General features: G+C 37.2%; 1 protein-coding gene across 4 annotated transcripts; it reads right to left on the reverse strand.

The window, feature by feature from the left end:
- Positions 1 to 1,029: 1,029 nt before the first annotated feature.
- LOC103970472 (uncharacterized) lies at positions 1,030 to 6,271 on the reverse strand. 4 transcript variants are annotated; one of them, XM_018820252.2, is made up of 3 exons: positions 6,140 to 6,255; positions 2,129 to 2,240; positions 1,030 to 1,733 (listed from the first exon to the last, which is right to left on the reverse strand). In XM_018820252.2, the coding sequence occupies exon 3, from the start codon at positions 1,712 to 1,714 to the stop codon at positions 1,370 to 1,372; it is 345 nt and encodes a 114-aa protein (XP_018675797.1). In that variant the 5' UTR covers positions 1,715 to 1,733; positions 2,129 to 2,240; positions 6,140 to 6,255; the 3' UTR covers positions 1,030 to 1,369. The 4 variants fall into 4 exon arrangements, with proteins under 4 accessions (XP_018675797.1, XP_064945345.1, XP_009382531.1 ...); XM_065089273.1 differs by having other exon boundaries at positions 6,136 to 6,244; XM_009384256.3 differs by lacking the exon at positions 2,129 to 2,240 and having other exon boundaries at positions 6,140 to 6,271.
- Between the last annotated feature and the right edge of the window lie 5,897 nt (positions 6,272 to 12,168).

Raw genomic sequence — 12,168 nt, forward strand, 5'->3', positions numbered from 1 at the left:
TCACGTGATGAGAGGGATGGGATCTGATGCTCGGCTTCACCGGAAGAGAAGACGGCAAGTTTATCTTGACACGTGTTAAACTTTTTGCTTTTCTCTATGAGTTAAAATAAATGACATAATTGAATTTAAATTTAATAAAATAAATAAATAAGAAATAAAGGAAAGTTAAACTATCATGTTCTAATTTAAAAAAATCATTATATAAAAACTTTAACAGTTGATCGTAAGATCATAATTTTAAATCTCGAAAAGTTTTCGTCTGTTACCCATTACAATAAAAAATATATAATATATTTTTTTTGTATGAATACCAAATATACTTTTGTGCTCACGTCCAAATTCCCTTCATCGACTAGGTTTAAATTGGAACAGTGTTGGAGTACCTCACAATGGAATGGATTCACGGGCACAGTCACAGTCCGTATGTGTTAAGAATCCAATGTCCTTGGCGAGCAAAACACCTTAGTAAACAGGGAATAAGCATGGCTTCCACGAGAATAAAGGGAATGTATTCCTTCCGGTGGCTGACACATCGCACCGAGTTCTTCATCTTCACTGCATGATTGTGATGGTTCCATCGTCTTCCCCACGCCATCCAACTCTCTTGATGGGGGCAAATTATTATTACGCCAATTATGATATGATATATACATCACTTTTGTTGATTATTGTCGGGTGTTTACGTGCACTTCCGAAGCGAAGTGCGTAGGAAACGCTGCTAAGAATATATGGGATGTGGTGAGAAAGATGTTTCCAGGATTGACATTATTGGGTGTCGTAGTCCGTCTTCAGAGGTGTATGGCGTCTTGTTAGGCTGTGTCGTGAGATGCCGAGACATCAAGAAAGCAGCAGCACAAATTGTCTTTCGTATTAATTCAGATTATAATATGCTTCATGGTAAAAGCTCTCATGAAATTAGCCTCCAGGCTGTTGTCATACACCACCAAAAATTGGCCAAAAGGAACATATGATGATTCTAGAACTCATTAAACCAAAATGTTGATAGCAGAAATTAAAAAGGCTTAATCATATCAAAAACCAAATGACAGGATAACTTTTAAATACTTTGTTATTTTACAGTGACATCTGATAAGTTGGACGTATGTCTGCGGATAATTGATATGCAACTCAGGAACTAGTTAAAGAACACATTGTTCTTAGCAGTCCAGCTCTAAAGAGAATCATTTCCAAGTGAGCTAATGAACTACTCATGTTCATAAAATCGCTCTAGTTCGTTTTCATCCCCATCTTCAGAAGAGCAATTGCAATTGAATGACAAATCTCATGGCAGACTGTTCCAGTGCAATGCCTCAATGGAAAGTAGCATCATAAAGCGGAAATACTCCTGGGATATACTCAGGAATAGACATCAAAGCAGCTTCACACCAGCATCTCGGACGGAATCTATGACAGCCTTGACCTTTCCATGGTATTTCTGTTCCCTCTTCAAGAACACAGAAACAGCAGGGATACCCTTAAGTAGCAGACGCTCGCCAAGAATCTTCCCAATCTTGCTAGCTGCTGCAACATCTCGTGTGGACTCCATGACCGGCCTCAACAACTTTTCCTTTGAGCTTGCTGAGGCAGCAACAGTAGCTGTAGGGGTGTGGACGACCTGGGTGCTGACATATTTGTTAGAGAAATGCATCCTGAGCACATATGGCTTAAGGTACATGATGATCCTTGGTGGCCTAACTGGAGGAGGAATAACCATAATTGTAGTAGCTGATAACCTAAAAGGATAAAAAAGAAGCATTAGATTCTAAAACCCATACAGCACATACAAAAAAATAAAAGAAAAGAAAAAGGAGGGAATTTGTAAAATGGATGATCATCTGATCATTTAGTTGTGCACATCTCAAAGTACAGAAATGCAGTGAGATCTAATTTAATAGATCAACATGTAAAGCAAAGATGGAAAATAAAAGAGAGTTCCAAACAAACTTGACAAGGTTTCAAAGTCATGTTACTCTCAACGGTAGTGGTTTTTAGCATTATATTGCACTAATAAATGAGGTTGTGTAACAACAAATAGTAGGCCTAACAATGCTCTAGTTTCATGCTGAAGCTTTCAGATATTTAGTGCTATAAGATGTCACAAGACCTCATTAGGACTTCTGATGTATACCTAGTTTCATGCCGAAGCCTTCATATATTTGGTTCTATCAGATGTCACAGCAGCTCATTAGAACTTCTGATTGTAAACATATTTTCATGCCAAAGCCTTCAATACCTGTCATCTGATATTTATTTCGGGAAAAATAATGCATCGCTCTCAGTCATAAGTGGTCGGAGAGATCATGGAAGAAAGAAAATCTAACTCACAAGCCAAAATGCATAGGTCTTAAACAATTCATGTGTTATCAGAATATTGACTTCAAATATTATCAGATATGGATACGCAACAAGTACTTTATATTTCTCAGCCCCTCATCAGGCACCAGTGAGATAGCCATCATGATGCTTAATCTTGGCCAATCCTAGCGTTCAACCAGTTAATCAAGCCAGCTCCAGCTGCTTTTATTACTAATCCCAACTGATATCAAGCCAATTACATCGATTTGTCTGATCTCACTGGTACAAGAAATCTGCAAATGACCAGAGGACATGCCTACTGCTTTTAAAAGACTGGTGTAGTTAGACTTAAACCTCTCTGTATTTCAATTAAAAAGGGACTGGTCCATGGTTCAATTCAAGTAATGTGGACGAGTGTTGCTTTAAATCATATGACCAAAACCAATCCCAATCTTATCAACCTTGGTTGCAAACTTTAAAACGAAGATACCAGAGAGAACATTCAAGACAGCTCTAAACATGGCTAGAATCAATGGTAAATTTTCAAGTAGAAACAACACTAACTCAGACCAACAACAAACTATCTTATTCACACACTCCATAGACAAATTAAACATAAGTTTAATTTTGATGAGGTCAATAAGTTTTTGCTATATGCACATGTGAGATTGCAATCATAATATTTGGAGGCATTGTTCCCCATGATTCAAGCCAACTATTTACAAAGTTACGATGCAATCCAATGCAGACTAGGAGCTCAAGCAAAGTAAAATCAGGTTAGCTTTAAGTTTAATATAGTCTTAGTCTAAATTTAAGTTCTAGAAGAAGTTGTCTAATTTTTCTTGTTCTTCCCTTCCACTATTTTTTACTTTTTTTTACAATATAAACTTTATACTGCCATTTTGTGATTGGGGTCCAAACAGGTGGTTGACATAATCTCTAATCAGTAACCTTTAAACTGAACAAATTGACCTAAAAGTTAAACAGATGGGTATTATTAGTTTCATGAGATGCTGATTGAGTTTATGTCCAAGCGTCACATAGTCTCTAGCTTTGATGACCAAAGGTTTTTGGGATATCATATGACAGTTTCAGCCATCGTCTATATTTTTCTTTCCCTTCTATCTTATGTTTCTTCCTTATGAACTTCTGTACTTTTTTCATGTACTAAATTGTGATAACAATAACTTAATTTTGCAACTATGGTTTCTTGCAAAGCTTTATGGTGTTAGATTCTCAAGAGTCAAAATTTATCCAAGTAATAATAGTGGATGCCAAAAGTTTCAGGCAAATTAGAAGCATGGATTATATCATACAAAAACAATATTACAAAGCTTTTTACTGAGGATATAAAGATTATCTTAAATATGCAAAGCTTATATGATTGTGACCTCAAATAGCAAGGCATAAAATACTGGCCGATACTGATTGGGATGAGCCGGTATTTATGGATCTGATAACCAATAGAGACATGGACTGGACAATTTTGCTCAATTTGGTTCAGTTGAACTGTATCGCTTGGTAAGCTTATGGTACCAAGCTTATTGGATAGAAAAAAAAAACCAGTACAGGATGGTAAGCCTACCGCTTGATACTGATATTCCCTTTAATACTAACAATAATCATGTAGTTTGTCTTTCTCTTTTTATTTGTCTCTGTCTTTCTCTCCTCAACCGCTTCCCTACGACATCACCATCTCTTCCTAGAAATTTGCATCACCACATCCTCCTCTAACTCTCCTTCCTCCTCCTCCCCCATCTCCTTGTCCTCCTTCAGATGGACCTGTACCGGTTGACATAAGGGTGTACTGAAACATGGTATATCCAACCATCTTGGTATTGCACTGATCCACCCAAGAGTGTCATCTTAATGGGATTCTTTACCAATATAAGAAAGTAACTAGCAACCATCCCATGCTAGAGTGTGACATTAGTTAGTAGTAGTGTAAAAGATGGGTTTCTTTTTTTTTTTGTGAAAAAGATGGTTAAATGAAGAATAGCTAGCTTTGGCCAGGCTGGAAGACAGAAACAAAAAAGGCTTCAAAATATTAGTCTAGCTGCACACTATAAGAAAAATCAATGTGACTTATGTATTTTCTCAACTCTCAAGAAAACTTGATGCACATAGATAGGTAAATGCACATTATAGATACAACCAACCTGCATGAGTCATAAGTGCTTTTAAGGAGATATATAAATTACCAAAAACCAAAGACATTTTGCAGATAGGTCAATGAAGATGGTAGTGCATATCAATTGTAGACTTGTGTTGGTAGAAAAAACAATAGCATATGCAATCAAATGCCAAGTTGTTAAAAAGAAGGGATGTCCAATTGATAACGGAAACTTATGCAAAATGATTTTGTACCAACTGTTATCAACTGAAAATGGAATATGTAAACACAAACTTATTATAACATAGTAGATGGCATATAAACCACATAAACCTCAAATCAATCATATTAAACCAAACAAAAGAACCATTAAAGATTTTAATTCTTCATATTTTCACGATGGACTTCTGTTCATGTATTCTTTTTGCTATAACTCATCTTCTCACATACATGATTAACATGTTCTTCATAAATTTCCTATGTACTTTCGAGCTCTACGTCTACTATAAACTAATAATGGAATATGTAAAAACAAATTTATTATAACATAGTAGATGACATATAAACCACATTAAACCTCAAATCAATCATATTAAATAAAGAAAAAGAACCATTAAAGATTTTAACTCTTCATATTTTCACAATGGACTTCCGTTCATGTATTCTTTTCGCTAGAACTCATCTCCTCTAATACATTATTAACATGTTCTTCATAAATTGCCTATGTACTTTGGAGCTGTACTTCCCTTAAAGAGTTGACTGTCAAATTAGATGAAACCTTAGGAATATTTGCCAAAAGATTTCTCTACTCTCAAGTTGAAGTGATTATACCTTTAAGGAAATAGCTATCAGACTGGACGAGTTCAAGAGTAGGTCATCTCTCATAACTGCATTAGATTTTAACTCAATTCCCATAAGAAATGTTTACGTCTTATCTTCCTATGTAAGGTTTTTGGAAACCCTGCTCCTTGATATCTCAAAACTTCTAAATATCTCCAAATAACATTCTTAGCCTTCAATGGGAGGGATATACATGTTCCTAAATTTGGTAAAGAGATTCCATCTTCAAGTCATGTTCTGTATCATGATCTACAAGATGGTGAATAGAGAAGACCATCAGATAAGCCAGCATAAAAGGTTCTGATCCTTGTAAAAGAATGCCACTTCTTTTCATTATTTTCATAGTGTAAATGCCTAATTGAACAGTAATACTAAATAATCAACAAAAGCAAATTCAACGAAGATGCTATGGCACAAGCTAAAAGTCCGCGCCCTAAGCTCTGATGAAGGTAATAACATCTTCCAATGAAAAATGATTTACATAATTATCACTTGAAAGCAAGATGATTGTGGAACCAATAGAACTGAAGTGATAACAACGATAACCCTATACCGCAGCAAGTTGCCCCCCCCACAGTTCCAGTATTACGAGAACTGAAAAGGCTTAATAAAATTACTAAAAAAAAAAGCCAAAAAATATAAGGGAACACAGTCGTGCTTCCTCAATTTATAAACCTATGGCTCAAGGAATCACAACAAGTGAATTCAGACAATCACAAATCATCACAATGTCATTCCAGATTTCAAGCAACCCCAACATAACAAGACGTACGAGAACGCCCAACAAAAGATCATCTGTGTCTAATCTCAATAAAAGAGATCATTTTAAGATCAATCTAGTGATGCAATGACTGAACTACACAAGATTTACAAGAATGAGAGAACACCTACGAAAGAAATCGGGCGGAGGGACAGGAGCGGAAGTAGCGGTCGACGGCGCCGGCAGCGAAGTCGAGGCGTGGGAAATTAGGGAAAACCTGCGCGTGGAGTGAGGCCGACGACGAAGGGGTGGCTTTTAAGAGATGGAGCCCGACCCGTTAGCCCTTTTAAGAGATGGAGAAGTAGTAGAATCGATTCGGTTCGGCTTCAGCCCGAGCCCAATGGCCCGATCCAATTAAACCGTACGGATACAATTCGACCAAAATAACTCGTCCAAGCCAATTAAAACCAAATATTAAGAAAATTATATCGGAAGACTCTCCTTTTCTTTTTCTTGTACGTTTGTGGCATTTGTTATTTCTCCAATTAAGAACTTCTTTTCTTGCTACAAGTTCTTTCTTCTTTCTTGTTTCTCCATTAAGATCAAGCGGCCTAAGATCTGCTTCAACCCCCTCATCTCCGAAGCAGTTCCTTAAACTAGCTGGATGGGATGGAAAGGTCAAAAGCCATTGCCCGGTTTCTCCCCTTTCATCTCCTGCTTCGATCATGTGAATCTAAAAGTGTCCTTCCTCGTAATCTTTCACGTAAAAAAGCATCCAATTCCAAGGGGTTGAGTGCTTGGCAAACACACAGCAAGTATCCAGCCACAATCCAAGGAATGCAGGTGTATCGATTGCAAGCTGGTGTCATTTTGGTGGAACAATAATGACACCTTGAACACTCTCCATTGCTCTTGTGCTCGAATAGGGCAGTCCAAATCATGCAACCTTCTTTAACTCCATGCAGTGGAAAAATATACGGTGACATGAATGCTTGCCTGCCCACTACCAACTCTCCTCAAATGCTACAAAACACAGGAAGAACGTATGAAATATTACAAGAAAAGCTGTGTTTATGCTACAAAAATCCTTTTGTTGTATGGAAATATCATGCTAAAGACAGATTGTATATGTGTTGCATAAAAAGCTTCTCACCTTCGTGGTAAACACACATGTGGGGGATGATGGATGATGTGATGTCCGTCATACTCCGGTGTTGGAGAACAGCCATAACTCAGTAACAGAAGTTACTCCGAGCCACATTTATATATATGTCTCTCTCTGTCTATATTTATATATATATATAAATATATCTCTATCCATCCATCATTCTATGTGTCCATCATATGATCTTGTCCATACGGCTTGTGACTCACGCAACCCCACCGCTGTGTCTCTTGCAAACTCCTCCACAGCTCAATCCACAGTCCATTACTGACGCCAGAAAGAGAGGGAGAGAGAGTGTGTGTGTGTGTGTTAAGTACCTCACTCACAGCCTCTCTTTTCTTCCTTTTGTCCTTCTCTTTTTATTGTTTCGATTTCTGCAATGATCATATATCCATTTGCAACCTCCATTTTCTTGCCAAAATCTATCATTTTTAACCATTATTAATTCTTTTGTGAACATATATGAGAAGCATAACTAAATAAAACATATATAAGGTTCCCTCATACTTTAATTGTTTGTAAAGGATCATGACGACTGAGTTTGATCATTTAATACGTTCTTATTCTTTCAATTACTTCAGTATAATCTTCGACATATAATATATGCTATACTTGAGAGTAATTTGGATGTTGGAAACTTTTTCCAAGGATGATGATGAAAATGTCGACGCAAAAAGACAACCAACTATGTTGCCTAGTTGTCTAAAGGTACCACTACATGATGTGTTAAACTAAGATAGATTCCAGAGATAATGTATTCTACTTTACCCTGTCCTACTTCTCGTTAACAGTTACTTTCTTGTCTTCCCTTTGTTTGCAGATGAGCAAAGCTCAAAGCCATCATATGTGGAGCTTGTAATGCTGTCAACCTCAGCTTCATTGACATTGAGCAACATATATCTAGTGTTTTGCATGATAACAATGTGTATTAATTACATATGTGGGTTGTTTACTTGTTTGTACATGTGACGTGCATGTATATATATATGTGTATGCTTTGTGGGGAAGAAGGTGAAGTGTCACTTGTTCTGTGGGAAGTATTCCTACAGACTTCAATTCTTCTATTAATATGGGAGTGAGGAATGGCCTCCACACCATTCCCAGCACTACTCAATTGCTCCTCTCCGCCTCTTCCTGTAAGCAACCCCAATTCGAGAATCCGTCTCTCTCTCTCTCTCTCTCTCTCCGCTTTCTTATAAATGGAGGTGCCTACTCTTTCCCTCGCCATCCCTCAAAGAGCCCCAAAGCTGAACCAGGCTGCTTCTATGGTGAGGCAGCCCTTGTTGGAGAAGCAGGGCACGTGCAAAGCTTTTCTCTCTCTCTCTCGCTCTCTCGTCTAACTCTCCACCTTTGCACGTGCTCCCCTTCTCCAACATAGGCTTCTCACCTCCTCCATCTCCCGCAAACCAACTCGTCCTGCAGGTATGAGAAAGCGGCTTCTGTATTCAATCATTTATGTTCTTGACTTGTTATAGGGTGATCCATGGAATCCTCGAAAGTGTTCTTTCTCCTGTTCTCCATGGGAAGATCTTACCAACTCAAGAACATAAACAAAGACATGCATGCGCCTCTAAATCTCTTTCTTCTTCTTCTCTACCTTATTTGGCTTCTTGTGCCAAGGCAAATTAAGATGAATATATATGTATCGTATAACGTAGTTATACGTAGCCCATGTTTGAGTTGGTATCGAGCTTGAGACGAGTTTCCGAGCACTGCTCTGGGTAGTGGCCACACGTGTTACGTTGGCTGGCGTGGTTTTGACTGTTCCTGTGAAGCTTAAATGGGAGGAGGAGATGAACAGGGAGAAGTTATTGCACTCCGAGAGGGAATAAAGAGGGGACGTGATGGTAGGTTGTGACGCACACGCAACGCACGCATCACGAGACAGAAGCTGTGGAGAAGAAGCAGCAGCAGGGGGAGAGGGTTTTCCGGGGGACAGTAGGGTTTTATTCCCGAAACAGGAGCGCGAGGGATTCTCGGGGGATTCGGTGCTGGTTTTGATGCACTGATGTCCTCAACACAGAGGGTGAGGTAAAACACCCCCAAAAGCTTTTCTCTAGCTTCATGGGGAGTGGCCGGTGATGAGATAAATACAACATTCCACTTCGTTAACCATGGCCCCGCTTCTGCTTACAAGTCTGGGACCTCGGTGGCCAAAAGATCCAAAACCTGGGAAATAATTCCTCGGTACGAAGGACAAGCATTTGACAAGCAAGCTAGCTAGCTGGGCAACCCTGGTTGTGGTTGAGCCAACACTCCATCTGCTCGCCCAAAAGCACCAAAAGACGATGCACCGACCAGATGTCCAACTGCTAGTGTCCTAAACCAACACCCAGCATCATTGCATGGGATACATTTCATGTGTGCCAGTTTGGTTTGGAGCTTGTTTCTATGCTATTGATCTTTGGCTCATCAGTCTCGATCTCTTCTCCTGCTGAAGAGGATCAACACAAACTCATTAATGATAGCCCTTTGGTTTGTGATCAATTACGATGATTGGTTGAAGGACAATTTGCTGCTCATCAGTCAATCCTCTCGGAGATATCCCCAGCCATGACGATTTGCAACGCTTTTTGACAGGATGTCAGGCCTATCAGATGCAAAACCGTGCACGGCATCGCAAAGAGTAGTAGTGGTCGTGCTTTCTTTCACATGTATACGTTGATAAAGATCATTTATTGGGTTTTAGGAAGAAATATCAAATGTATTTTTTTTTGCATGAGTTCTCCGCAGTTATGACTCTGCCATGAGAGATCTTTTCTTCGAGTTTCATGGTGGCCATGAAAACAAGTTAATCTCTAATATTTATCTTCTTTACCAGGAGTTCAATAAAAATTTGTTGATCTCATTTATCGTGATCATATTCATTTCTATAGATTATGAAAGAAAAATTTGTAATTATATAATTAAATATATAATTATTTTTTAAATTATATATTGATTAAGGATTAGAGAATATAAGGAGCGTAAAGTAATCATTCAAATTTGTCTATATCATGATATTTTATCATAGGAATGTAAAATTATTATTTTATATTTATCTATATTATGTTCTTTTATCATGCCTATGTAAAATTAAGCTTTCATTCAAAATATCAATCTATCATGCCTATGTAAGATTAAGTTTTCATTAAAAATATCAATCTTAGATCAATGCAATTGAAATATCCTTCAGACAAAAGGTTTTGTGAGAGAGCTTACTAGTTGATCAAAAGTATGGACAAGAGAAATATATAATTGACGTTTGACAACTTGATCTCTAACAAAATAGAAATCGATAATTTGTTTCATATGTGAGTGGAATACCGGGTTGGCAGATAAGTACGTAATACCAACATTATCATAGTATATTGTATGAGTGGATTGAGAGGTGATACCAAATTCGTGTAGCAGATTGGTGACCCAATTGAGCTCCGTAGTGTAGTGGTGGAGGCGATAACTCAATATTCAACTTCAGTGATAGATCTTACAATTATGTTTTGTTTTCTGGAACTCTAACTGATTAGATTTGCTATAAGGTAAGCTGATATGTTTTATCATCAAGGTTGCTTGCACAATCAACATCTATAAAAGAATAAAGGTGAAGTGACGAGTGTTTACGAATGAGAAGTCTATGATTGAGAGTCCTTATAAGATATCATAAAATATGTTTTAATGTAAAATAATACGTAGTTGACGGTCGATGCATGAATTGTGATAATTTGTTAACTGCAATAATTTGTTGACTGCAAATAAATTATCTGAACGTGTGAGAGATAAATACTGTAAGGAACCAAGTACTTGTCGGTACTATATTAGATTCGTAGTAGGGCTATCTATCATATAATTTGATTGACTCAATAGTTGAGAGTGGGGTAATGACTTTTTTGATAGTTTACATGTTTGTATTTAATATTAGATCATGAATGTACTTCTTCTGAGACAGAAAAATTTAAAAGATGTGAATGTTGCTTTCATTCCCAGAAAATAACTTAAGGTTTCTAAGTCTTTGATGGACAATCGATTTGTCAGTTACTTAATCTCTATAGAATTATTATCTGTGATGATAATGTCATTCACATAAATCAGTAAATATATATAGTACATCCCTTTTATTATCATAGGAATAAAAATGTATCAAACTTAAAGTTAACGAAGCTAGTTAACATAAAAAACAAGCCAAGTTCAATATATTAGGCTCTCAAAGCTTGGCAAAGTTCATAAAATAGTTTTTCATAATTTACAAATATGGCTTGGATGCTAAGGGTGGATGAAGTGAAGGGGTTACTACATAAAAACATATTCAGATAAGGTCCCCTATAAGAAAGCATTGTTAATATTTAGTTGTCGTATATGCTAATCTTGAGTCATAGCCAAACTCAGGATCAATCGAATTATTATCATTTTAATAATTGGATTGAAAATTTTTGTGAAATCAACATCTAGTCGTTGGTGAAACCCTTTGACCACTAGATGTATTTTGTATGAGTCAATGGATTCATTTGGATTCTACTTAATTCAAAAAATCTACTTACACCTTATGACATTTTGTATGAGGTAAGATGGTACAAGAGTCAACGTGGTATTATAAAGTAGGGCATTATATTGCTCATACATGACTTTGCACCAGTATGGAGGTTTTTAGGCTTGGGTAATGGTTGTGGGTTCAATAAGCTCAGATGGAGAGTTTGTAGTAGCATAGAGATCAAGGACTTAAGGTTGTTTGAATGTCTTTTAGAGCGTGTTGTCATATAATATCCAAGCTTGATAGCATTATTGGGTTATGTTGAAGGTATAAGAATTAATGAAAAGTTAGTGACACATACTTGATTAGGCTGATGCACTTCGATGTCACTTGGCCAAGGAGATGAGAAAGTTATCATATTTGGTGTCGAGGACGTTGATTTATTAAGCATTATAAAGTGAGTAGGTGGAGAGGAAGATAGAGAAGTTATAAAGGAAGTGAGGTGTTGCTAAATTGAAATAATAAGAGAGTATGGGTCTCGATGAGAATTACTGATTGATACGATGAGAAGTGCATTTGAGGAGGTTTGAAGTGTACTCGTATTATTGTAA

Source organism: Musa acuminata, chromosome BXJ1-11, assembly GCF_036884655.1.
Source record: "Musa acuminata AAA Group cultivar baxijiao chromosome BXJ1-11, Cavendish_Baxijiao_AAA, whole genome shotgun sequence".
In the NCBI taxonomy this organism is placed as follows: domain Eukaryota; kingdom Viridiplantae; phylum Streptophyta; class Magnoliopsida; order Zingiberales; family Musaceae; genus Musa; species Musa acuminata.